Genomic DNA, 26,998 nt, shown 5'->3' with positions numbered 1-26,998 from the left:
CAATACAGTCAGGGCCGTTAAATACAGTGTTCTTCAAAAAGGAGGAGGTAACGGGTGGGGTGGGGGACGTATGAAGTATGAAAGACACGGAAAAGGGGGAGGGACATATAGCCACTTCTGCATAAAGAAAGAGGAACAAGGATAAGGGCAGGGAAGAAAAGTAAACTGCAAAGGGGGGAGGAAAGGGTGGCGTCAGAAGAAAAAAGTTAACTACAATATATTTGCTCCAGTTTTTTCGTGTATTTTAAATTATATTTCCTTAATTCAAGCATTTCAGATATCCCATCTTCCAGATTTTCATGCTTTCCCTGAAAGATCCCCCTTTTTTTCTTTTTGAAATGTAAAATCAGCCATGGATTAGACACCTTTCTGTCTGTGCTCTCATTTCCATGTGGGGTAAAAAGGAGGATTAGCACCGACAGTCAGTGAAAACCTACATGCTAGTGCTTAAAGTTTAACTGCGTACATAGTGGGTATGTCAAGACATGGTGTTTGTGTATACCAATTTTCTCTATTCTTTTGTTTTTACAGTCATGAAAAGCTGACATTCCCGTCAGCCTCAGCTGTACTTTGTTTACTGCTAACGTTAGTTAGTAAATGTTAGCATGCTACACTAAGATGGTCAACAATATACTAGTTAGACATCAGCATGTTAGCATCGTCATTTTGAGCATGCTGATATTGGCAGTGAGCCCATAGCACGGCTTTTGTATACATTTAATCTTGCCCAAAATTCAGTTAAAGTAATACATGGCTGCTATCTCCTTGTGTAATTTCAGCCATTATAATGCACAATTATGTATATGAAGAAACGCAGGATTGTCATTTTCATCTTAGGTTTCAGGAACCAAACCCTTCTAGCAGACACACCAGGGATTAACCATTCTACCGCTGACAAGTAAGTAAGTAAAGTTTATTTATATGGCGCCTTCCACAGACAAGGTGTCTCCCCAATTAAATAGTTTTTAAGCACACAAGCACAAACATGGCTTGCAGATAAAAAAAAACCCCAAACAACTACTATCTATCCATCCACTATCTGAGAGAGGCAAAGACAAAGGAAGAGAACACTCGAGTGACTTGTGTACTGTAAATGTATTTTGTCTTTATTTCACGTCTACCTCATGATCAGTTACATAGAAATCCTCCATCTTGTGTGGTTTTAGTGTATTAGCTACAGAGCCTAGTGCTGGACAGCAGTGACTCCGCAGAATTTAGACAGCTGCTTTCTCTCTCCACCATCAGATCCTGTACATCTCTACAGCCAACCAGCAACATGACCTCAGAACATGCTGGAGAATATACTCCAGGAAGTAAAACATCACGTCTTCCGATCTTCCCGACACTGATATTCAGAGATCATGTTAAGGTTCTCTGTGGTGAAATACAGTCTGACTTTTGGATAAAACGCACCTTTTAGTTTGGTACAGGAGGTTAGCAAACATAAAAACACACAGTTCACGTCACGTTTTAATACGTGTCAAAGGACCTTCCCCACTTTGACACCTGGTTAACCTTCATTTTAAAAACAAACAAACAAAAAATAAATCAACAGTGATGTCACACGTCAGCTCAGTGTGTGTGTAGTGTATGCATGTTTGTGTACTTTAGTGTGTGTGAGAGAGTGTTTGCACACACCCACAAGAGTGTGTTATGGTCTGATCAGTGCTTCAGCAGACACTCAATAAGGTGGTCAGTTATGTATGTGACTGGCTGCGTTGCAGGAGCGGAGGGGATGAGGTGGAAAAGGGAGAGGAGGGAGGACTTGGGGGGGGGGAGGGGTGCGTCTTCTTCATTCATTCACAAGATTTCTTCACATGATGCGGAGACCCTGGATAGAAGCTTCTAGACTCTGAGGAGGTAAACACATGAGAGTTAGAGCTGGAAGATCTGGGGAAATGAATCTCTGAAGAGGCTGATTTGCATGTGTGTTTATACCTTGAAGTCCCAAATGGTCATTGCTCCATCGATGCCTGTGGTGCAGAACTTGCGACAATCCCTTTTGTCTCCCTCGTAGATAGACACTTGGCTATGGACCAGACATGTAGATACATAGAGACAGTTTCAAAGGGGTGAAGAAGTTATAATATTGAAAATTATAATGATGAAGTTCACTATATTGCCCTCACAAGAGTTTGACCGTAAGAAAAAGTCCTGAAATTTGGGGAAATATTATAAGAGGAACACAACGTCACAGAGCTTGACTAAAAAAAAAAAAATCCGCTGTAAAACCATTGAAAAACAAAATTTAACATCTGAGAATATCTAAATCTAAATTGTGAAGGTGCTTTAAGATAGTGTGACTTACGTGATGCTGTTCTGGTGCAGTGTGTCCAGGGCAGTGTTGCGGTCCTCAGTGGTGGCTCTCTTGTCCATGTTCCTGAAGCGCTCCATGGCAGAGATGTTCCTCTGGATACTCTGCTTGGGGAGGTCGAGCTTTGACACAAATGTCAGTGTTCCACTATCGTCGCAACGGAACAGCATGGGGCAACAGTCATGGCCCTGAAGACGGAGACAACAGATTTAAAATGACATTCCTTACTTACTGTATTTTTCCGTACAGAAACATGCAATAGAGAGTATGTTTTATTCTTACCGCAGCTACTAGACTGTTCTCTGAAACAAAAATGACACTGAGGAGAGGAAGGAATTCCGTCTTCATCTGTGAAGGACTAAACACACACAAATTAATTAATCAATCAAGTGTTTTTATTGTACTTAACAAAAGATTAACTGGCATCATACTACAAACATATTTAAAATTTGTGTTATTATAGATATCATCACAAGTTTTGTGACCAAAAAACGCAAAAGTAACTGGGCTTTTATCGCTGTAGTCTGTGGAGGTTTCCAGTCAGAACTTGTCTCAAACACTGCTCCCTCAATTTAAGTCACCTGCACTTTGTTGATAACAGCATGTCATGTAAGTTTAGCCATGATTCTGGATCACCTGGACTTTACCTTTCTCACCTTATTGGTACTGTGAGTAGATGATCAGATTACAGCTTATGTACAGGAGCCAATAATACAGAGAATATACTAAAATGTATTCTCATGTAGTGAAAGAAATTAATTTTGTAAATGTTTCTTGTTTAAACAATGGATCGTTTTTCAACAAGATTAATGTGTGGGAGAAGATTTAAACTTTATGAAAGTGGTTACTCTTTTTTTGGAGATCACCAAAGCGCTCGAGAGGCATTCACCTCCTCATCTATTAATTCAAAAGAGTCATCTCTATCTGTTATCTCCCTGTTTGGTTTAGAGGATAAACATTTATCTTCTTTTATCTTTTTAGTTGCTCTGAAAACAAAACAAAAAGGTACCAGGTCCAGTTCTAAATGATCTTCCTCCTCTTGTGTTAGTAGCTGAAACTTCATTAACTCTACTTCATTTTTAGTATAGTAACTGTATAATTTCAGATTTATCAGATGTTTATTTAGTAGGGCTGGGCACATTAACGTGTTATCGCATTAATTAATTAATGCTGACAATTATTTTATCTGAGGTTAACACAGCTTTTATTAGGTTATTATTATTTTGACAGTCCGTTGCTCACTGGCTCTGAATACACATACAGTCAAACCATAAGTAACAGGAGGGGTGGGATTTTGATCAGCCTGCAAATCACCCACCCAAACAAGCAGTGGAGGGAGACTTCGGCAGACTATGTTGGATGCAGCGTGTGGGAGAAGTAAGACAGCGCTCCGCAAGTAAATGGCAGGCGCTCTATTGAGAGTAACCATGGCAACGGCATCTGTGCACTACACAGCTGTAGCCTATTTAACTTAAGTTAAAATTATAGGCTAACGTTACATAACTTTACCTGATAAGCCTACATCTAGTTTTGCAGGGATGCCCTGTTGTGTGAATTCCCTCCTGTTGATGTCCTGTTTAGTAAACATTAATAGGTTCTGGAAACTCACAGCGAGGATCAGTCTCTCTTCCAATATGTTGTGCTGCGCGTTGTGTACCAAAAGTTCAAGACAAAAGTTGAAGACTTTGGTAGCTGGCGGGCGTGTGCGTGAGGCGAGCACTTCACCTCACTCTAACAGGGACACTTGCCACTGAATAGACTGTTTATGCTGCGCCCTGATAACAGAAAAATGTTTCTGCTATTAACAACAACAAGAAAACTGCACTCTGATGGTAACTTGTTTTAAAAAGCTAGATAAAGAGGTAATGCCCTGGCAGTGGCAAACAGCTTTGGTTTAATATTTGATTATATTAAGTTTAAGATTTACAAGAAATATTTTATTGCTACTGTGTAAAGGGAATACTGCTGGTAAAAAGCACCTTATTTGTTTAAAGTGTTTGCAAACCACATGTTATGGCACTTTAGTGTATATAGCAGTACATTTAAATTAGTGTGCAATTCACTACTTTAGAATTCATTATCCAATTTTGCGCATTGATCGCAGAAAATCATGTGTTTAATCGCAATGAAAATTTTTCATTGTTGCCCAGCACTAGTATTTATATAATTCAAGATTTTCTGTGAAGTTTTAAACCTGTACTAAGACAACAAAGCAGTTTTTATGAGTGGGTCCCTGTTTTGCACATGGGTGAAACGATACATTCCTACCCGTGGTTTTGAACAATTCCACTGATCTACAGTTTGTGGCACCAAGCCAAGAAATGAAGGTAATGTACCATCAAATGCAGTGTAGAAGAAGACAGCATGCTAGTAAACATGGATATCAATAATACAGGATAAAATACTTGGCATTGCAGTTTGCAAAGGTTTTATGAGGACGGAAATGCACAGGGCACCTGTTATTTGAGAAACCTGCTGGTTGCAACCATAAACAAGATCCTTCTATGAGTAGAAATGTAAATACCTGGCAGTCTTAGAGCTGTCCACTACAGTGACAGTGCTGTCGTGGCTGACCCAGGCCAGACGGTTACCAGAGGCTGAGAAAGACACAGAGTGGACCCAACCCCCTCCACCTAACAGACACAAAGTGCATAAAAAAACAGATCTGATTTAGTTCGATTGGTTACTGCAAGTCATTTGAAAGAGGATTTTTACTGTCACATATGAAGACATGGATACAGACCCGCTCCTCCAAATTCTGCTAGCACAGCCCCAAATGGCATCTTGCTGCCCCAGGGCGTGGGACCTGGTTTCTCTTCCACCTCCTTAATGTAGGCTGAGAACACCCTGGAGGCCAGAGAGGGAGGGGGAGAGTAAAAGGAAAAAAATATAAAGAAAAAAGAAATTGACAGGAAGTCATTTACTCTTCATGAAATGTTTTACATTCACCGTTAACGACATTCACCTGCATTTGAAATCACAGGATCCAGCAGCCAGCAGGATGTTGTTGGGATGCCAGTCCAGGCTGAGGATGGTGGAGCGGACTGGTTTCTTGATGTGCTTGCTCACCCACCTGAAGAATTTAAAAACAAAGAAAAATATATACACACACACACACACACACACACACACACACGCTATGTTTAAAATCGGCAACAGCAAAAATTTGTGATTGTAGTTCTGCTAAACAGAACTGTTTGTTTTATTGTCTGTTTTCAATTTAAAACAACACATGACCAAAACAAAAATTAATATGAAGGCAGCCCAGATTTAAAAGACAGAAGAAATAGAACAGATCGGCGCAGTGCCACAAAGTAAAATCTTTCAAGCCTTGGAGTAGATCTTCACTGGCATTTGGAAATACAGTACTTTTGTTTTAAAGCAGATGACAACACGCAAGTACAGATTCAATGCCAAATCTGCCTTAGGGTTGTTAGTGTGTAAGTTAGCGGTTGATCTGCCTGGAATTTTCAACAGGACAAAAATAAATGCCAAAACACCACAATACCCTACTTAAAAGGTGACAACACACTATATATTAAAATGCAAAAATAACGGATTAATACTACCAATCACAAAACTGGGCCATGATCTTGTGTCTATTGTTATATTAATTTTCATCAGATACATATGCAAAATTACATGTTTGTACAAACAGCCTCACCAGTCATTCTCAGACTCGAAGTAGCAGACAGAGATGAGTCGAGCGCCACTACCAACTGCAAATTTGTTCTCCAGTGGAGACCACTTGACGAAGGTGGCGGCTCGGTTGATCCTGAGGATGACCAGTGTGGGCTTCCATACCCCCTCCTTCTGGGACCACACATAGGCATTACGGTCGGCTCCACATGTCACTATACGGTCACTTTTGGGAGCCCAATCAATACCTACAACACAACATAGAGAAAAACGACTAATTATTACAAAGAGTCTATGTTATTACTGACTGACTGCTGCAACAATCATGAAGTGCCTTATGATGGCACACTCAAGAGTTGAATAAGCCTATTTATGGACATAATTCAGAATCACACGAGTATTAAATGTGTATCAACACACTTATCTTGTTTGTGGGTTAGTCATAGAAATGCAAGGGGTGTGACTAAAACTAATTTGTTTCTGTCAGCAGTCATATGAAATACCTGTTATGTGTCCATTGTGTTCCTTCAGTTCATGAGTCTTAACCCACTGGTTGCCACTCTTCTTGTAAATATGGACTTCATGGTTATTAGGACTGATAGCAATTTCTGCAGGAAAAAAGATAACCCTAGCACGTTAACAGGATGGACAACAACAACAACAAACAAGCTAGACCAGTTTCTGGTAATGCAGAGCCAAACTACTAATGTAAACATTTGTTAGTCCAGAAAACAAATTGTGGATTTGTTTTTGGCTGAAATTGCACTCGTTAGAATAAAATATATAATACAGTAATAGGTTGTCAAAGATGTGTACAATGAGGACATATTTGAGCCTTACGTGTCCTATCGCGGTTCCATGCGTGGCAGGTGATGGGTTCCAACAGAAACTGATGAAGGGACATCTTGTCTGGGTGTGGTCCTTAAGTTTAACTCTGCGAATTCACAAAGCAAAACTTAGTTTAGCAAGTAGCGACAAACAAGTCCTCAGCGAACAGCTGAACTGAACTTTGTCTCTACCGGCTTTAAAACTCCACAGATGACCGTGTGTATTAAAGAGTTTGTATGACCACTTCTCAAATGGGACAACCAGTTAACTTAATTGCAAGGGTACTCGGATTCCATTTGTTAGCTCGGATATATTAGCCAAACCCAATCATTCAAAACATTGAAAGGCTGCTTCAACTAACGTAAGCTAACGTTAGCTAAAATAACATTACCGAGCTAACGTTAGCCAGCTTACTTTAACCAGTCAATTTCGTTACCATGGCATGCAAAGTTCATCACTTTTATGAGCTTAAGTTGACTTGCTTAGCTAGCAACTGTAATATTGCCATGACTAGGTTAGTTGCCTCACTCGTTAAATCGTTCACAGAAGCAAAACAATACTAACGCTACTAGCAAGTGAATCAAATTGCTAGCTAATGCGAACTGTTCACCGGTGTTAGTAAGGACTGACAGATTGATCATTTTAAGAAATATATGTGTTGCTATACACGAGTTTACCAGAAGGCCTCCCTTTTCTACTGCAGACCCCGGGTTTTCCTTGGAGAAGAGGTCTTTACTTCCGATGATAACTACACCATTAGCCGTAAATTCCGCTAGCACTGATGCTATCTTACCTCGTCAGTCCGGTTCTCCTAGTTGTGCACTCTCGATAGCCGGTAAGCTAAGTTACGCTATCGGGGAAACGTTAGATTAGGAATGGACCTGAATTCGCGGACTCTGGTCAGTCGACACGAATTCGTCCGGGAATGTTGAGGGAATGTCAAGACAGCCAGTAGGATACGACCGCGAGCATCCGGTTGCTAATTCGGCAGCAAAACCCGTGGATGCCTGGCTGACAGCTAGCTTAGCATCATCACGCTAGCTGTTACATTCAACTGGAAAGCCTCGTTCACGTCGAAGTCTCACACACATACGACGACGAGCTCCTCTAGTGGTTCAAATAGAAACATCCAATCTGGCCTAACCGGTTTCAAAACAGCACAATCTAGTGCATTACTTGGACAAAAGTCAAAAATCTGAAGGGCAGTGACAATGGCTGACCCACAGTGTCCGTCTGAACTGAAACAAGGGAAGGAAGTCAGTCCTAATCAAGGTTGGTACCTACTTCAGGGCCCCAAGCCTGTTTGTGAATATAGGAATATGCACTGCTAAAAACAATATCAGAAATAAGGGCCTTAAGATGGGGCCTAGCTGCTACCTGATAATTAATTCCTCTCTTGGGTGGGAGGACCAGGGAGTTAATAGGGGCCCAGAAGCACATTTTTGCCTAAGGGCCTCCAAGAAGGCTCATCTGGCCATGTTCTTAACCTGTACATCCTGTGCTGGTGCCTGTATTATTATGAAAATATACTTATTTTGCTAAAGCGTTTATTATGATCAGATTCCACCTGCTTGATGGGTAGATGGTTTTAAGCTTTAAACATCTACCACAGAACTTGGCTTTCCAAGTTAGGAAACGTTACCGTTGCAGAGATCAAATGAAGCAAATCTAGTGGCATGGATTGTTTTCCAGGAAGGATGTTGTACAAATACATTTAACTTTGCTCCGACACACCTGTCATTCTATAGCCTTTTGTTGGCCTGATTTACATGTGTAAATCTTTTAAAAATTCATGGAAGTCATTGACATTGTGATGCCTAAAATGCCTCATCTTAAAGATGATCCTGCCATTGGCTTATGAGTAATAGGTTCTCAAACCAATCAGAGGAGATTTCAATTAGCATCTCTCCATCGCACCTGGTACACCTACAGATGAACTGCTGCTGGCTGCAAACATCAAACCACAGTCAGATTCTCACTGTCTTTTGCCTGTGGTACATCGCCAAATCGTTAAATGGATTCAGTACCAAAGGTGGATGAGCTGTATCCTACCCCTCCACCATTCTTCTTACCAGGTAAAATACCCTCTCAACCTGCCTGGTTTACAGGGCCTGAAATTATCTCTTTTCAAAGTAAGTGTGTATTTGTTTTTATAGATGGAAGTCAGTCAGGGCAAGATGTGAGAATCTACCAAATTCACTCACCTTTCAGCCCTCCACCACCTCCTTCCTTCTCCTTTTCTCCTGGAGTTGGCTGCTCCACCCAAACCCACACATCTCTATCAGGTAGACACTCGCTTAACATCTGCCTCCATTTTGAACATGTAGAGTAGGCCTGAATGTCACATTTTCTTTGTTCACATTTTAGTGATGACTCAAGTGTAGATTTTCAGTAAGTTATTATAAGTTTGAAAGTGCTGATTCAGTTGTCTATCTATTAATAGGCATAGCATACTATCAAAAAGGAGTGTTGGGGCTGACTTCTACATACTGATTTAATTGGTAGTTCTTCTCTTTCATGGATCGGGATAACATACAAGAATTTAAAGAAGTATATTATTCAGAAACAAGTTGACACAAATTGAATAGACATTTTGGTTTTTGGATGATGATTCTTTGCTAGTCAAACCTCAAACAGTAATGATTGGATAATGTTAAGGAGTTAGTGTTGGGTGGTTGATTGAAAGAGAGAGAATCACAATACTGTAATGTTACATTTTGAAAATAAGCATTACTTTCCATCCCCCCATGTCTTATAGTGTCTGCGCTCCCCCTGTCTACTCCCAGGCCAAAGTTTGTGGCCTATGAAAGGGAGCTGTATCGCTCTCCGGCTCTGACAACATGCCCTTCTTGTCAGACGCGGGTCACGACCCAGGTCACCTACAAAGTTGGGTTTCAAGCATGGCTCATGTGTTTTGTGTTTGTGTTGTGCGGGTGAGGAGACTCATTCAAACACCTACATCTGGTTATCTAATTACCCCAGCCTCAATAACACAGACACTTCAAAAGGCAAAGACTGATGTGTAATTTCTGTCTCACAGGTTGGTGCTTGGATGTTGCCTGATTCCATTATTTGTGAACTATTTCAAGGATGCCTATCACACTTGTCCTCGCTGTCAACGAGTTCTGCATATACACAGGAAGACATGTTGTACATGAACACACAAGCTAAACTACCTATAGTTTGTGTTTTTTCACCTTAACAGAAGATTGCAGTAAAATGTGTGCATACCTGTCTTGACGTAGGTCAGCATAACTTTAAAATATACCCGTATACAGTATGTTTTAATGTATAAGGAGAAGATACGTTAGTTCCTGTCATGTGAAATTAATTTTTTAATCTATATTTAAATCATGTTTTGTAACTATCATCTCAAATAAATGTTTTCTGTGGCAAATGTTAGTTCATGTTTGTCTCCATAAAAGCAGACCACACAACAGATAAACATACTAAGCATGGACACAAGCAATTGTGTATAGTTTGTCCTAAACAAATGTCTGCAGATGAAATTTGCATTTCAGCAGCTACCTTTTCCATCCCCTGATAAAGACCATGATGCCGCCACGAGATACTGTCAAATGCTGTGGGAAAAGCTAGTAATTGGACGTTGACTCGTCAAACAACTAATATTCAAGTTCAACAATGAAGTTTCATGCTTAAGTTAGACTTGGTTTCCACATATTTTCATTTCCACTACAGGGCTCAGTACCTATACCAATTCCCACCTTACTTTCTCTCACGTCATCAATACAGCCTGTGTGGATTAAGCCTGCATGTGCACATGTAGTGTGCGTAGTAAACGTGTCCTCACTGACACCAGAGGATTAAAAGTGAGTTTATTTTAGATCTTTGAGCTTCGGAGCATTTCAGATGCAGCAAAACCCTTTATTTCCCTCTCCTGAGGTTGTACACTCCCTTTTAAAGCGTGCTATGCCACGCCTTCCTGCCGCTCAGGCATTTGATGCTGTGAGGATGTCTGCTGTTCCAGGGTAGATGAGCTCTGGTGGATCCCTGCAGCAACACACTGCTGACCCCTGCATGGCTGAGGATGCATCGGTTTCCTCCTTACTACCCTCTTCTTTTTTCATCCAGCGCTTCAAATGCAAAACTGAACTCTTCTTCTACTTGATCCTGTGTGTTGCCAAAATGCCATTCATACCACCTGTGTCGATTGTACGCTCTGTGTCAGGATTGACCGGGAAGGAGAGACCTTTCAACAGCACTTCATCTACAACTGCTGTGGCCGAGACGAAGGTCCAAAGAGAAGACAAAGGCAGCTCAGTGAAGCAGCGGCTGGCTTCGAACCTCAAGCAGCTGGGGAAGAAGAGCCAACCCAGGAGTCATCTGCCAACTGCCAAAGGAGTGTCAGGGACAGAGCTGCTTGCAAAGAGAAGGGACCGATTGTTGCCTTCATCACAATCGGGCAGCTTCGCTGCTTGCAGCTCGGGCGAGTCCCTGTCTAAAACACAGCAGCACAAAAATGCAAGCCAGAGCTCTCTAAAGAGTGAACCAGAGGTGAAGACGAGGGCCAGGCATCAGGAGGAGGCCCGTTTCACACTGACTCTCACACCTGAGGCTGTTCTGCTCCTGCAAAAGAGGAACAGTGAGAGACGACATTCAGCGTCTAGACATGCTGGAAGCGGAGGTGGTGTTTCTGGAAGCACCTCGGACTCCAGACGCAGGAGGGAAAGTATCTCTAAAAGGCATCAACCAGCAACACAGAGACGCAGCGCTCCAAACAACAGAGTTGCTGCTCAAACCAACAGTGACGCTGAACTCTTAGACATAAGCTCAATTGTGAAAATCTCACTTCTAAACGAGCAACATAAGTATGATGATGTGGAGTATGAGGAAGAGGAGGACTATGGTGTGGATGAGCGTGTGGTGCTGAAATGTACAGAGTGGCTCCGTGGGTTGGAAAACACACCAGTAACAGTGAGAAACAGCCTGACTAAGAGTGCAAGCTCTGTGAAAAGTTTCTAGAGGTGAAACGCTTAATTGAGGTGTTATCTTGTCCAATCTGAGATTGAACTGCAGTTCCTGTTTGTGTTGGATAGTTGCAATTTGAAGATGTGCTTGTGTTATGTATCCCCTGGTACTCTGTGTTTGTCTTGTGAATGCATCTAGGATCAGTATGAAAACTATGATTTTTCTGAGCCCAGTCCTGCTAAGATATTCATCCATTGTGACAGTGTTAAAGTTTTTATGAAACTGACAGGGAATTTTGGCATGTTCATGAAATGTTCTGTTCCCGCTGTTTCATTTGATCCATCTTCAGTCAGAGGGGAAGTAAAACTTAAGGCATTCATATTTGCTCTGCACATTTGAACACCTTTTTGAACTAACCATATTTTGCCAATAGATCACATCTTAAAACTTAAATTTGAGTGTCACAACTTATTGGTTTATTAGTAGAGGTACACTTCAAAGTCATTATGCGCACAATGCACTGCAGGTGCAAGGAACAATTAAAATGTCTTACAACTGACTTTGTAAGAAACATTTATACTTAATTCTCTTTTTCAAAATAGTCAGAATTTTGGAGGAAATGTGTGTAAAATGATGCACAAAACATCTAAAATATTTCCATTTAATGCAGAAGTGCAGCCATAAAAATCAGAGTCTTGGTTTGAATATTTCACTCAGTGTAAATCAAGATTTTTGATGATGGTAGATAAATGATTTGAATATATGTAATATTGTCAGAGTAGAATAAGATGATTTCCAACCTTAAAGCTAGGGAAACCAAAAGGTTAATTTTTGTAAGCTTTTCATGTGTGAATCTTATTCTATGCACTGTAATCAAGTTGTACTACATGCATCTAATGAGTTTACATCTATGTTTAGTTAATTCTATCAGTATAATATCTATGTAAAACTTGCATAAAGTTTAAAACAGAGATTCCACATAGTAGATTCTGTACTGTAGCTAAAGTTGTCTCACTCACTGTAAGTAGCTTTGTAAGGACTTAAGATGTTGGCTTGGCTGTTGCTGTGCATTCCCTCGTGCACAGACCAGGTGTGCTTAGCGGCAGCTTATCCACCTGGGATTCAAATGTTACAACACGTGTGTTTGTTTATGTTTAAGAGCGTGAGTCAGTGAGTGAGAGAGAGATTACTTGTGTAATGTTATATAATACTTTGCACCTGATGTGATTATTTAAGTTTTCAAAATCAAACATCTAAAACAATAACTTCCCAGTAATATGTTAATTTCCCTCAAATGATGTTCTGTGTTTCATTTGAGGTCTGTTAAATAAATAAGATACAGACAAGCATCATTTCCAGCGGTTGATTCGTCGCAGCTGTACGTAGGCCAGGAACATGCAGACCAATATGATTCCCAGCAGAGCCACCTGGTTCTGCCAGAAGCCCCACACAGAGTAGTCGATGTCCTGGCTTATCAGGAACAGCTCCCCTGGGATCCTGCAGTACAGACAAGAGAGGCTCAGTGTGTGTGTATGTGGGAGTTATTGTGATCTAAAGAGTGGTTATGCTGTCGCTCTGCACTTACATAGTGGTGTTACTGTAGAAAATCTGTCCTGTCATCTCGTTGATGAATGCAGCCTGCCAGACAAAGAGATTTGGCTAAACAACTTCCTCACCACAGATAAATTAAGCCTTACTGATCTCATTCTCACAACCACACCCATCTGCTCTTGCTCTGCCTACTTTCCGTATCTTACATTCAATCCATATCTGAAGATACTGATCCATTTCAGCCAGGAGAGCCAGCTCAGCATGGTATTGAGATTAACAAGAAATCCACCAAAGACCTAAAATGGGAGGATGAAGGGTGAAGAGAGGGAATAATACAACATGTCTTCAAGAGCACACATTATGATCTCAGTCATGTATGTGTTGAGTGTGAGTCTTACCATCATGAAGACGAAGGGTAGAGCAATGAGGATATTAGCCATGCCAAATGAAGATGCACTTGCTGAGGCGAGGAAGGCCAGACTGACTCCTGCCAGACTGACCAGACACATGGTCAGGGCAAAACACATGAAGGCCTCAAAAGCAGGCTTCAACCCTGAATGAGCCGTGGACATAGACATAAAAAAACTAGAATCAGGCAGCTCCCAGTTATCTAGATTTGCATCAGTGCAGTCTCCTCATCTACATGATACAATATGCCGTATATTCTTGGTCTGTATGTGCACGTATGTGTATGAGAATTACCCATCATATAGTAGGCTATGATTGAAAACGCAAAGATAGGGAAGATGCGGTTGGGGATGAGATCAGCGAAGACCTTGGACAGGAAATAGACAGAAGTACGGTAATAGCCACTGGAGTTCTCGTGACTGCAACAAACATTAACAAAGATTCTCAAGAGACACAGATGAAAAACAGATAAAATTCTTGTCACTCTACCACTGTTTACTGATATTCAATATTTTCCATTGGTCAACAAATCCCATGAAAAAACTAAACCTACAATTAATTGATTGTTCTATTATTGGTGTAGCTGAGGCCTGATATATTTAATTTCTCTGTGCCTCTAAGTTTTCCAAAAAGTGTTAAAAGCACATAAATGAGAAACACTGTTGCACTGGGCGACATGTTGCCTCATTAGGATGAACATGGACACTGTAGTTTATTTCAAATCAATACCACATACACGTACTTGCTATAGTAAATACTCACTAGAGCACCAAATGTGTATTAAACCGCAGCTGAAAATAGTCTCCAACAAATGCAGTGCTTACTCTTGTTTGAGTAACATTTACTAAAAATGAAATGCCACAATTAAGATTTATATCTGTAGGAATGAATGGGATTGAGGACCACAGATGGAAAAGGGAAGCTGGAAAGTTCTGAAAGTATTATTGAGACAGACTGATGCATTGTTGGTTTTGGTCCTTTCACAGGATTCATTGACAATAAGGAAAAATACAAAATAGCAAAACCCTTATCCTTTAAATAGCATTAAAAAGAGAAATGTGAGCCACATAAATCTATCTTGGCACTGAACATCTTTGTAGTCAGGCACCTTCTGCATACATTAACTGGCGCACACACAATTTTTATCTGTCACTCACATGAATATTGCCCTTTCATTGATAAAGAGTTCCACTGCAGAGAGATTCCCAAACACCATGTTGAGGATAAGGAAGAAGAACGCTCCATTCCTGTTCAGAGAGAGAGATATGTAATCTGATTATCAATTAACCTCATGGATAGTTAAGCAGAAAAAGTCAGAAAATCTCCCCCTGACCTGTGCTTTACCCCAATAAACCTGTGAGACCTCTCGTGGCCTCTTATCTCACTTATTTACTGTATCGCAAATTAAATTCAGCCATCATACCCTAGCGCTTGCATAAGTAAAGTACGCTTGCAAAGTAGCGCTTGTATACCTTTTTTTAGAATCTTTTTATTTGGGCTTTTTTGTCATTCTTCTTGCAGAACTTTTCTGAAATAGAGATATTCACATTTGCTGTCTCACCACATTTTCCTGCCTACCACAGGCAATAACCTTCAAAACAAGAAAGAAAAACCTTTGATATTATCTTCTGTTTTCATTAAGTAGTTCTGTCGTAATTTTGCCTTGAGCTTGGAAAGGTGCCACATTTACAGTGGAAAGACTGTGCTGAGGTAAAAACGGAGCAGATACACTGCTTGGCTGTTATGCTGCAGGTTATGTGTACTGTACCTGTTCTGTAAAGCCTCGGGCAGCGTTAAGGGCATTTGGTAATAAATGAGTCCCACCAGAATTGCAAAAAAGATGTTGAGAGCCAACTGGGCATAAGAGGTCTGAGGGTTCCTCAGAGTGTTTAGCACCGTCCTGCCACAGACCACATGCATCTATCTCACACACACACACACACACACACACACACACACACACACACACACACACAAAGATGGAAATATTTTTTTATGGCCATGATAACAGTTATAAACAGGGTTCATTCTGCGGGCAGCCAAGCACACTGACATAACAGCTGGCTGCCACAGTCATTAAACTCTGCGATGTAACATCATAAACTCGCTTCAATTTTAATTTATCACAAAATGAATAACAAGTGCGACTTTCATTCCCTCAAATGGATAACTGTTTTATTAAGTTTGTGAGAAATATTTTGTCTAAAGTTTTAATTTGTTTCTGAATTGCAGAGTTGGCTGACCTGATAGAGGAAAGAGGTGGCAAAGTCGGCTCCCTTGTCTTGACTTTTGGCCCTTTCAGCAACGCTCTGGTTCACATGATCCAACTCCTCAAGCACATTCCGGCAAAGTTGAGACTGACTGTATTTCATTGCCAGTGTGTCTTTACACTCTACTGTGGAAAGAGAGAGAGGTGATTTACACATCGCCATGTTATAGATAAGGGCAGCTTAATAAATTTCTCTTTGAGTCAGTCATTTACTCTTCTCAGGGATTGGTGATTTGCAAGTGAAAAACAGTATCTGGGCTTCTAGGTTTGGGTAATTCTTGTTAATGGAATTAACAAAAATTGGCTGTAACTATTTCTTGGAGAACATAGTTGCAGTGACTTCCTGTCAATATTGCCATTACCATGAGCTTGCGGCCAGCCGAGGTTCTTCAAGTAATAATATACAACAATAGTAATAGTAACATAACAACCCTCCTTCCAGGTGTTGCTAAGCTAAGCTAATCGCCTACTCCAGCTTTATACTTATTTTACAGACATGAGATCGATCTTGTCATCTAATTCTCAGAGGAAATAGGTGGGGGTTTTTTCATCATCTAGTATTTCATCATCTATATTTGACCTGGACACCTAGTGTATTCTTAGAGCCTCTGTTGGTGTTACATACCTAAACCGTGTGTGTGTCTTTTGTGTAAGTGTACCTGCAGTAAGTGATTCTAATGTTGATACTGCCTCTCCATTTGTGATGTCCATAAAGAAATCAGCAGGGTTGTTGAAGGACTCAATTTGGTAGCCTGTATACAAACACACACATGCAAATACATCTTACCCACAACAGATAAAAAAGAACACTGACATGGTAGACAACCAGTTTATTTACATTTCAAATTAAAGTAGTTGATTATTATGTATGAATATTAAAATATCAAACAGCAGCTAAGTTGAGGTTGAGCTGACTGACAAGCACGAGCACTGCATATGGCAATACAATAGATTTCCCTTTTCTATATAAGGATTCATAATAATATATTATAATACTTTCTTAGTTCTAAATCTTACATAGTGAACACATACCAAGGTCTGTGAAGTACTCCAGTGCATGGTCTGCTGCTCCTGCATACACTACCTCCCCTTTATGCATCAGAGTCAGATGGTCAAACTGTCTGAAAATGGAGTAGCGTGGCTGGTGGATGGAGAAGATCACAGTCTTACCTTTTCTGGACAGCCTGGACACACATAAGGACATTTTTTATCATCCATATTGTTACAGAAAACACAAAGACAACAGTAGATTGCATCAATAATATCTACTCTATCCTAAGCAAATGTTAATTAAAGCAGTACATTGCCGGTTTGAACCCGCCATGCTTAGCAGCATTGTATGCTTCAGTTGTCATTTGTATCTTATGTGTTGCCTAATGTGAGATTAAATTGTAATTGGTGTTGTACCTGTGCAGTACACTGATGATACAGTTTGCACTGTTGGAATCTAGCCCGGTGGTCGGTTCATCCAGAAACAGCAAAGAGGGAGAGGTGACGAGCTCCATCCCGATGCTACACCTCTTCCTTTCACCTCCAGATACGCCACGCAGAAACTCTGTCCCTATCTGCACCCCAAGGTTGTATAACGAAATTAAAGTTTGTAGTCCCTTCATGCTACACAACCTAACAAATAATTAAATGTGTATTAAAATATGGTAACTTTTAAAATAAATTTTAAAAAGTAAAAAGTAGTCAATAGATCAAACAATAGGCAAAAGGAATCATTTGTGTTTCGCTCCATTGGTGCACATTATTGTATAGTCTGAATACGGTTTACTCATGTGGGTAGGGTTACGGAAGTAATTAAGTCTTTTATAAAATACTTGTAATCAAACTCCTTTTTACATTTACAAGATCTTAGCAAACTAACAGTCTTCAAGATTGAGAGACCTCACAGTACTGTCTCCAGCACTGCTGAGTGATATGCAGCTATTAGCTCCTGTATGTAGCACAGTACCTTAGTGTCTGCACAGTCTGTTAGGCCCAGTTCTTGTATGATGGCATCTACTCTGCTCTTTTTATCAGTGGAGGAGTGATGCTGAGGTTTGAGACGGAGGTTGGCACTGAACTGAAGGTTCTCCTTCACAGTCAGTGTGCCCATCAGGATGTCATCCTAGAAGCACATAGGAGATGTAGGCACGAACTACTCAAATGAATTTAAAATATTATCATGTCAAAAAATGTGTGTGTATGTATTGTATTTGTGTACCTGAACCACATAAGCAGAGCTGAGCCTGAGGTCAGATGTGACGACTTTCCCATCCACCAAGACCTTTCCTTGCTGCAGTCCAGCAGGGTCTTTTCTGCCTGCGATTACATCCAGGAGTCTGACAAAAAGAGAAAGAAACTAACTTGGGGTTGTGCGTGAGACAGTGCTTGTGTGTTTGCATGTACATGAACATTTTTCTTACGATGTTTTTCCACTTCCAGTGGCGCCCATGATAGCATTCATCCCAGGTCTCATGATGCCACTGCAAAAACAAATCAGAAAATCAAGTCAAGTCAATTTTCTTTATTTAATTAATTTATAATAAAACAATCAAGAATAAATTCTGTGCATAGTAGTAGATAGTTTTTAAAGCCAAAGATTAACCTTTACAATGTAAATTGCAACGTTCCCATGTTTATGCTTTAAATATTTATATTCACAAGTCAGGAAAAACTTACATTTAAAAATGCTCAACTGCCTGACACCTGACAGTATGTGTTGGTGGCATTATTGTTTTAATATTTCTTTATTATTTCTACTTAAGCGTTTCCATAGCTTGTATTTTAATCCAAAATGAGATCTCTGGAAAACATTGTCTATGAATGTCAATGTAATTCATAAAATTCTCTTCATTGTTCTATGTATTACTATAAATGTACAACAGGAAGTACAGTACCATCAAAAAGGTAGCACTGACACTGAAATCAATAATGTTGTAAAATCGAATGCCTTTTGAATGTCATTCATGCTTTGATTACTTGATTTAACTCACTGTCGATTGTTTGAATGGCCCTGGCCAAAGGCTCTGATGAAAATACCATGGAAAAATAGTTAGATGTATCCCCTCTGGTTTGGGATCTGATTGCTGCCAGAACATGTTTGACTCTGTTATTCAGATTTTCTAATTTCATCTCAGATTTACCAAGTTCCAATAAAATGTACTGATATATAACTATATATGCAAACATTAGTGTGCACAGTTTTTGCATAAAAACCGGCAGGAAAAGGCAATGCAGCACCTGATGTGTTACATCCAACAGATAATACTGACATGCAGTCATATTATGCTGTGTGTGTGTGTGTGTGTGTGTGTGTGTGTGTGTGTGTGTGTGTGTGTGTGTGTGTGTGTGTGTGTGTGTGTGTGTGTGTGTGTGTGTGTATATATACACATATACACCCAAGTATTATTTCCTACCTCACATCTTTGAGGATGTATTTTTCAGGACCTCTCTTGCAGCAGAGCCTCTTCTCCTGAACACAGTAGTGCAGGTTGCTGAATGTAACAGTTGGCCCTAGTTCCTGGAAATACTCCTCAACACTGCAAACAATCTGCTCCCTCTTAGACATCTTCAAAAACAGCAGCGTTACCAGCAGAGAGAGAGAGAGTGAAAAAAAAATCAGTCAGAAATTGGTGTTCAAAGAGAGAGAGAAGTGCAGTCTGACAGAGACCTGTGCAGTCTGGCGGAGAGACATACAGGTGAAAGAGTATGTAATCATATGTTTCAGTTATAAACTCATCTGATCTTTGGACTCCCTCAGTCCTTAGCCCGTAGATTTGTGGCTGTTGACGTTGAACTTTCCCCCCAAAATCTCAACTGCAGCAGTGACTGCACCCAAGAAGCACCACAAGCTATGTGATAATAGAAGATGATAACAGATGAGAATGTTTAGTGTGTATTGCTGCTTATTAAGTTTTATCCATCTATCCATTATCAGTAGGCCTACCTAATTATCTGTATTCCGGGTCGTGAGGGAGCTGAAGCAAGGAACTTCTCCTCATGATGGATGGATTTTACTGCTACTATGACTTCTACTGCTACTTCCGGGATGTCTGTCCACCAGATTTTGGAACCTGGCTGCAGAGATTTGCTCAATAGCCACAAGAGTGTAGGTAAAGCATTGTTTGGCGATAATACCTGGCTCACAGTCAGCACAACAAAGGTGTTGGATGGGGATGAGGTCAGGGTTCTCTGCAGGCCAGTCAAGTTCTTCCCCATCAAACTGGGAAAACAATTTCTTTATGGGTATGGTTTTTGCCATGTTTAAACAGGAAGTGGCCTTCACCAAATGGTTGCCACAAAATTCAAAGCTCATGTGCTGTTTGAAAGCAGAAATAACACATAACAATCACAATAACACTCTTACAAATGAAAAGCAGAATTAATAACCAATAAAACTACCCTGGCTGAGTTATTTTTCTGCTACAGCTTTAATTGTTCTGGTATGACGAATAGCATATTGTGGCTAATGTTAACTGCTAACTTTAATTATGGCAGCATTACAGTGCCGACTGAATCTGTTGATAACTCCACAATAGATATATAGTTTTTTAACTTAAAGGTCTGCCCAAACAATAAAAAACAGCCTAACACTTAAAGTACACAAAAAGTATGTGGTCGTTGAAGTAGCCCACATTTCCATGGTCAGACTGCCCCCTATCGTACAGAATGCTGTACAGCTGGTAGGAGTTGTTTATCTCTGACCTTTTCTCTTTTTGCCGTTGTCAAATCAGGCACAAAGAACCGCCTACATAGATCGCTGCAGCCAACCCCCTTTCAGTGTAGCAGGAAATGGGCGTGGTAAGATGAAGAAATTGTTAGATGTTGTCATCGCGTTCTTTAGTTTGGAGTGCTCTACACTGGGCGTGTGGGCGGAATTTATAATGTCCACAATGCGACTCTAACAGCAACTGTTTTTCCCCTTTTGTATAGACTGTTAGGGTTGTGTAACGGTAAAGTACCTCCGGCAAACCAATCGATCCCATATTTAAGACGAAGTCTACCTTATAAACTACCAGCTAACGCCAACCGTTAGCTATGGAGGAGAGGAAGGAGGAGGGAGAAGCGGAGATCCAAGAACACGGCCCCGAACACTGGTTCTCAAAATGGGAACGGCAGTGCTTAGCAGAGGCCGAACAGGATGTTCCGAACGAGGAGGAGACGGAACAAAGCCAACAGAAACTGTGGCACCTCTTTCAGAACTCAGCCACCGCGGTAGCACAGCTATACAAAGGTCTGTAAAATAAGCAGAACTTCAAGTTAAGCTAGCTAATGGAAGCTAATCCTGGTAGCTAAATGTATCGCTGGGCGGAGAGAGACACAAAGGACACCGGCTAGGCTAATAGTTAGCTATTCACAGCTGTTTCTACTAAACAAAACTAGCGGTGTTTGTTTCCATGGTTGTGTTGGGTGATACTTGAATGTGTATTATTTGAAATTATGATTAAAATCGATGATTCTGCAGTTCTCTTCTCGACATCCCGACGGAAGCTAACGTAAAGCCGCCTCTAGCGCTAGCAAACGCTAACAGCCGGTCACCGTGTCAGAATGTGGGACAGTAGGGCGGAATCTGGTTCACAGTGTGGCCTGAGCTGTCAGAGGATCTCCAGGGCTAAACGGATCGATAGGTAGTCGAGCTAAGTGACTCCAAAAACACCGGCCAACACAACGGCGTGTGTTGTCGGTGTTTTTAACACATTTATTCCCCCTGTTTGGACACAATATGGCTCACACTAACATGTTTTTGTCCACACGTTAACAGTTACCAAGCTAGTCAAAATGGCGATAAATAGGGAGGAGTTTGCCGACTGAAAACAACTCGTTTGTTGACGGTCATTCGCGGTGGTAGTTAACTGTTAACAGTGGCGTGGTGGCTTTTTGTAAGTAACTTAACGGCACAAAGACGTTTTATTCCAACACACAATTCAAGAGACCTTTGCGGGTGCCTTGTTAATATTTCTAACAAAATGGCGAAAAAGGATCAAAGTAAACATGTTCTTGTTGAAGTATCGGACCTTCCCTGCCCAGTTTTAAGCAATAAACTGAATTTGTGTTGCTTGGAAATAACTTTGGTTCCTGTCAGTCTGAAATGCGAAACCGCATTGAGCCCAGTTTAAAATGTTTGCTTTTAAAAGGTGACCTCATGGTTGGTTAGATTTGCTCAGAATCAAATTAATTCATGATGGTCTTGTTGACCAACTGCCATACATTAGGGCTGCCCTATTTTGTAAGATTATTTTACAACTACTTGTCATGTGCAGTCAGTATTCCTGACTTAGTCTAGAAAAGCTGCTTGGTAAGATGTTTCTGCTTCCAAGCTCCCATCACTCAATGTTCAGACTGTAACACAGCTTCATAAAATGTAATACCAGTGAGGTATTTGTAGTGGAAACTTTATGGTCAGCCCCTGCAGATTAGATGTAAGGATTTGCAGTCAAGATTGAATTTGCGGAAGGATGATTAGTAGTAGAGTACTGCATTTGCTCTGAACAATTGTACTTGCATTTAGTGGTAACCCTAAATATCTGTGTTCTGTATCAGTAGTCTTCATGCAGACCGTTGCAATTATTTGTGATTAAAATAGTAGTAGAATTTGCACAGATTACTTGTCACATTTCACATCGTCACACTTTGATTTTGTAAAGCTTATGAATAAATGGTTATAATGAAATCGTGGATGTTTTAAGGCAGCATTTGGATTAAATCTGAGTTTGAAATATGCCTGCTTATGAAAACACCATCCCATCTTTGTTTTTTATTTGGGTATATGTGTAAGTGCAGTTGCCCATATTTGACTGACAGGGTATTGTGGGGTTTATGTGGCAACAGTGTCATTTGTAAAGTTATCACAGTGTGACTAACATTTTAAATTGAATTTACAGATAGAGTATGTCAGCAGCAAGGCCTCTCTCTCTGGGTGCCCTTCCAGAATGCAGCGACAGCTGTCACTAACCTGTATAAAGGCAAGTAAAAGTAATTTTGACTATTACCCATGTTGTTTCACTATCTCTTTCAGTTGCATTTTCTGTGGCATTGAGGAAGAACTTTATGTAAATAAGATTGGTGCGGATAAACTTTCATTGTGTTGTCCAGATTTACTAAAAACATTTGTCTTTGTGTGTTATCAGAAAGTATGGAGGCCCGCCAACGGAGCTATGACCTGGGCATCCACTTAGGCTACCAGCGCAGGAATAAGGATGTGATTGCATGGGTTAAGAAACGCAGAAGAACGATCAGGCGTGAAGACCTCATCAGCTTCCTGTGTGGCAAAGTTCCACCTCCACGAACGGCTCGCGCCCCGCCCAGAGTTGCCATGGTGTCTGCAAGCCGACCATCAGCCCCAGAGACAGGCAGCTCTGTGGAGACCGACCTGCAGCCTTTTAGAGAGGCCATAGCACTGCATGGTAGGTCAAAATGCCCAGTTCAGAAAGACACTTTTGAATTCTTAGAATTCGATGTCAAGAGTTCATATGGTTTGCTGTGAATTCACATTCTTTTTTTCTCTCCAGGTCTTAGCGGTGCCATGGCAAGCATTTCTGTGCGTTCTGGTCCTCCCGGTTCCCCAACTCACCCCGCCCAGTCCCTCAGTCGCCGTAGGAATGGTCTCCATGACATGGACCTCAACACCTTCATTGCTGAGGAGATGGCGCTCCATTTGGATTCCACAGCCAATCGTAAACGAGGCCCTGCCCCCTGTAGTGATGTCATCACAGACTCACCTACTCATAAACGGAACAGGATGCTCTGAACTTTTCCTACACCACTAATCCCTCCTCTGTCCTCTTCTTGGTGGCCGACTGGACAGCTGATGAGGACTGATGCCTTGGCCAACCATTGAAATCTTCCTCTTTTCGTCTTAGTTGCAATGCTACAAATAAAGGAACTCCGCTATTACCAACCCAGATATTTCGCCCCGTCTTTATTTCTTATTTCACCCCCGAATGTTGTCTCACACCTTCACCATAGTAGTGTTCCATTCTTTTTCAGGATATTTTGTTCAGTTGTTTGCCCTCAGTATATCTGATACCGAAGTGGACACACGTCACACATTAAATGTAGATGCTGAATGTTGCATTTGGACATTGTTTATATGGCCAGGCTCCTTTTTGCTTCACATCTGATAAAAAGATGAAACGGACTGTTGCTTACTGTTTGCAGTTCTCTTCCCCCTCATTCCTCAAGCGTGCGTACCTCCTCCTCCTCCTCCTCCTCGGAGTGTTGGCCAAATCCGAATGGACTGAAACCCGCACTCCTCAGGAGGCCGAACCACCTCCCTACCATGTGGCCGAATCAAAGCGCTTGTCAGCGTGTGTATCTCATTCTGCTGCTGCTCTGTGTGTTTGCGTATCTGACAGCAGAACTGCCACTTACTGTGTTGTACTTGTCTTCGCCTTTTGAGAAAGCTGCTACAGTATCTCTGGTTGTTGTGCAACAATGAGTGTGGGGGGGTGTGTGTGTGCGTGTGGATGCGGGGTTCAGGCAAATCCAGCACCCACTTGACTGAAACATTTCCTGTTTTACTTAAATTCATCCTATATTTTTCTTTAGTTGCCATTTGCAGCCCAAACCAGGATTTTATCACAAAGCAGGTCAGTTCAATTTACACAGATAATAGCGACTTTCATTAAGTGTCAGCTAACTGACCGAGGAGTGGAGTCACAAGATCTATTTTCAACAAAGATTTGTTTCCTTGTCCTGCATTCTTGCAATTTTTCTAATCACACTGTTAGACATATGTCATGTTTACAAGTTATCCAAATTTACACTGTTTCCCTTTCACTGAGTACTGGTTCTTGCATTTTTGCATTAAGAGCAGTAATGGTGTTTCAAAGCTTGCATTTCACTTTCTGTTTGCATTTGGCTCATTAATAAAAACAAAGTTGCGAATTATCATTTTGTCTCTTGTACTTAAGAGAGAGTTACATTTTCACACTTGTGGGTTCAGCTTGAATTCTAGAAATATTACAGGTTGCATTTGCCTGTGATATTGCATTTTGTTTAGCCAACTCGTGGACTATTGGCATGGTGGTTCAGCAAGGCACAGGGCACTTGTTTTGCTAATATCACTGCTTTGTGATACAATCTTGTGTAATGTGTGTAAATAACATGTAGGTGCTGTTATATGTGGTACATCTTGTAAAAAGAAGTGCAAATCCGTTGGGATGTCCATGTACAAAAATAATTCTGACATTAAAGAAAATACAAGTGTTTATCTAAGTTGTCTGAGTTTTCTGCCAGTTGCAGTTTTATGTTTTACTGACTTTTACCTGCTGGACACATTTCTTTTTCAGTGCAGGATAATCTTTACTCTCAAAAGTGATGTTTCTAAGAATTACCAGGGGCCAATCTCAAGAAAGGAAGGATGAAGAGTGCAATGAAATGTAAAAAACAAATCCCTTGAGTTTCAGCTATTGTCTATTGCAGTGTCTGCCCTTTCTTTTTATTTAATTATTCTGTCATCACTTGACAAGGGCCTTGAATAGAGGATCTATTGAAAGGAGAATGTAGGATCTCATTTTGTAATTGTAACTGCAGTACAGCGGTGTTCTGTAAAGGCAGGTTGTCAAACTTTTTGTAACCATTGTGCACTTCAATTTTGCCAACACATGGGGGCGACACAGACTAATTTGTTCTGCTTTCTATTTTCCTTCACTGACAAAGATAAAATGTTGATAGATGGATAACAAAATATTGAACATGCTAACAAGTGCTGTGTTTGCGTTTTGTTTGGTAGAGCTCATTTTGTTGCCAACTGGATTCTTTTATTTGCTCAGTGATCTAATTTGTTAAGTTATCTCTATCTCGCTTGACTTCCAAAGGTGAACGATGATTTCATTGAGGGGCTTGTTTTAAGGACAAATCAAAATTATGTAAAAATGAAATAAAATATCACAGGGTCAAATAGAACCACTTATGATAAATAAGGATAAGACACACACACCATAATGACAAAATTATTCAAATTGTAGTATTTCAGCTGTCATTTGAGGTGACTCAGTGCATTAGTGTGCAGTTGTAGTCACAGATGAGCAATTAGAGGTAGTTATGTACTTCACCTAGGCAGTGGCATCTTTTAACACTAACAAATGTCATTATGACTGACATGGATATCGGACAGTTTTGGAAGCTTATGACCTCTGCCAAGAAGGCTGTTTTCAGTCCTGCTTGTTTGTCTGTTGGATATGTCAAATAGTACTTTGTAGTTGACAGAAGTTGACACCAAAACCATCTAAACAAGACTTGAAGCAAAATTGGTTTTCTTTTCCCACACCTATCTGCCCAAATAGGCCACAACCATTTCCACCTACAGAGATATTTTCACACATTTGTTTTACCACTCTTACAAATGTCATCCAATTTTAAATGTTACACAATTTTAAACCTCAGTATTTTAATGGAACAACAATAAAGAAGCTGATGTGCACAGTAGAAGTGAAATTGAAAATTGGGCACATGAACTGAGCACAAGGCATAGAAATAAAAGCCAAAAATTGAGTTTCCCTTTTTATAAGCATAGGCTAAGTCTTTGCGGATATTTGGTTCTGTCATGTCTCTCCCTGATCTGACAGCTGGTTTGACCACAGTGCCCACACACACACACACGAAAACTAGCACTGCTGACTGTCTTCACTAAATCGCTGCCAAAGAGCCGCCACACTTAAAGACAGCCATGAAGGAGGCGCCACAGCCTCTGATGTGTTAGAGGAAAGTTACCAGGTCAACAGTACTGTGTCAACTTTTTGGGCTCGCCCAAGTGAACGCCTGTCCATCAGCACAGAGGAGGATAAAGAACTGCACTGTCTAACCACCACATCCAGTAATCTGTTATTTCTTTCCTCTGCTAACACTGCACGGTTGTCTTTGTTTCATCATGTATCTGAAGGCTCTATTTGATGGAACCATGGAAGAGGAGCAGAGCTGACCGCAAGCTGTTCACTTCAAGAAGCTGTCTGTGTGTGTGTGTGTGTGTGTGTGTGTGTGTGTGTGTGTGTGTGTGTGTGTGTGTGTGTGTGTGTGTGTGTGTGTGTGTGTGTGTGTGTGTGTGTGAGAGAGACATGACGAGAAGCAACAAG

General features: G+C 40.8%; 5 protein-coding genes across 12 annotated transcripts; 3 read left to right on the top strand and 2 right to left on the bottom strand.

Annotated features, from left to right (window-relative positions):
* Positions 1 to 1,085: 1,085 nt before the first annotated feature.
* Positions 1,086 to 8,016, bottom strand: arpc1a (actin related protein 2/3 complex, subunit 1A). Its single transcript, XM_046048228.1, has 11 exons — positions 7,575 to 8,016; positions 6,794 to 6,887; positions 6,457 to 6,561; positions 5,979 to 6,201; positions 5,280 to 5,387; positions 5,058 to 5,161; positions 4,839 to 4,947; positions 2,597 to 2,672; positions 2,309 to 2,502; positions 1,939 to 2,029; positions 1,086 to 1,852 (listed from the first exon to the last, which is right to left on the bottom strand). The coding sequence occupies exons 2-11, from the start codon at positions 6,855 to 6,857 to the stop codon at positions 1,814 to 1,816; spliced, it is 1,113 nt and encodes a 370-aa protein (XP_045904184.1). The 5' UTR covers positions 6,858 to 6,887; positions 7,575 to 8,016; the 3' UTR covers positions 1,086 to 1,813.
* Positions 7,863 to 10,178, top strand: LOC123970270 (cell death-inducing p53-target protein 1-like). 2 transcript variants are annotated; one of them, XM_046048261.1, is made up of 5 exons: positions 7,863 to 8,053; positions 8,714 to 8,856; positions 8,938 to 9,066; positions 9,540 to 9,667; positions 9,822 to 10,178. In XM_046048261.1, exons 2-5 carry the CDS (start codon positions 8,796 to 8,798, stop codon positions 9,981 to 9,983), a joined length of 480 nt encoding a protein of 159 aa, XP_045904217.1. In that variant the 5' UTR covers positions 7,863 to 8,053; positions 8,714 to 8,795; the 3' UTR covers positions 9,984 to 10,178. The 2 variants fall into 2 exon arrangements, with proteins under 2 accessions (XP_045904217.1, XP_045904216.1); XM_046048260.1 differs by having other exon boundaries at positions 7,865 to 8,053; positions 9,540 to 9,714.
* A 409-nt stretch (positions 10,179 to 10,587) lies between these two features.
* Positions 10,588 to 13,051, top strand: LOC123970258. The gene has a single exon (XM_046048247.1). The coding sequence runs from the start codon at positions 10,775 to 10,777 to the stop codon at positions 11,762 to 11,764; it is 990 nt and encodes a 329-aa protein (XP_045904203.1). The 5' UTR covers positions 10,588 to 10,774; the 3' UTR covers positions 11,765 to 13,051.
* A 7-nt stretch (positions 13,052 to 13,058) lies between these two features.
* abcg2b (ATP-binding cassette, sub-family G (WHITE), member 2b) lies at positions 13,059 to 21,419 on the bottom strand. 7 transcript variants are annotated; one of them, XM_046048196.1, is made up of 18 exons: positions 20,631 to 21,405; positions 19,873 to 20,148; positions 19,597 to 19,777; positions 19,343 to 19,494; positions 18,350 to 18,409; positions 18,148 to 18,265; positions 17,896 to 18,051; positions 17,346 to 17,503; positions 16,971 to 17,122; positions 16,598 to 16,690; positions 15,913 to 16,064; positions 15,438 to 15,589; positions 14,827 to 14,916; positions 13,964 to 14,088; positions 13,660 to 13,814; positions 13,468 to 13,557; positions 13,296 to 13,348; positions 13,059 to 13,207 (listed from the first exon to the last, which is right to left on the bottom strand). In XM_046048196.1, exons 3-18 carry the CDS (start codon positions 19,642 to 19,644, stop codon positions 13,060 to 13,062), a joined length of 1,902 nt encoding a protein of 633 aa, XP_045904152.1. In that variant the 5' UTR covers positions 19,645 to 19,777; positions 19,873 to 20,148; positions 20,631 to 21,405; the 3' UTR covers position 13,059. The 7 variants fall into 7 exon arrangements, with proteins under 7 accessions (XP_045904152.1, XP_045904155.1, XP_045904149.1 ...); XM_046048199.1 differs by lacking the exon at positions 19,597 to 19,777 and having other exon boundaries at positions 16,971 to 17,027; positions 17,109 to 17,122; positions 20,064 to 21,419; XM_046048193.1 differs by lacking the exon at positions 19,597 to 19,777 and having other exon boundaries at positions 20,064 to 20,148; positions 20,631 to 21,406.
* zgc:77849 (UPF0472 protein C16orf72 homolog) lies at positions 20,747 to 25,135 on the top strand. Its single transcript, XM_046048251.1, has 4 exons — positions 20,747 to 21,159; positions 22,808 to 22,888; positions 23,054 to 23,329; positions 23,435 to 25,135. The coding sequence occupies exons 1-4, from the start codon at positions 20,964 to 20,966 to the stop codon at positions 23,671 to 23,673; spliced, it is 792 nt and encodes a 263-aa protein (XP_045904207.1). The 5' UTR covers positions 20,747 to 20,963; the 3' UTR covers positions 23,674 to 25,135.
* Positions 25,136 to 26,998: the final 1,863 nt, after the last annotated feature.

The sequence above is a fragment of the Micropterus dolomieu genome, linkage group LG04, assembly GCF_021292245.1.
Source record: "Micropterus dolomieu isolate WLL.071019.BEF.003 ecotype Adirondacks linkage group LG04, ASM2129224v1, whole genome shotgun sequence".
Taxonomy (NCBI): domain Eukaryota; kingdom Metazoa; phylum Chordata; class Actinopteri; order Centrarchiformes; family Centrarchidae; genus Micropterus; species Micropterus dolomieu.
Note: the sequence above shows the minus strand (reverse complement) of the source record. Positions and strands in the feature narration are given on the sequence as shown.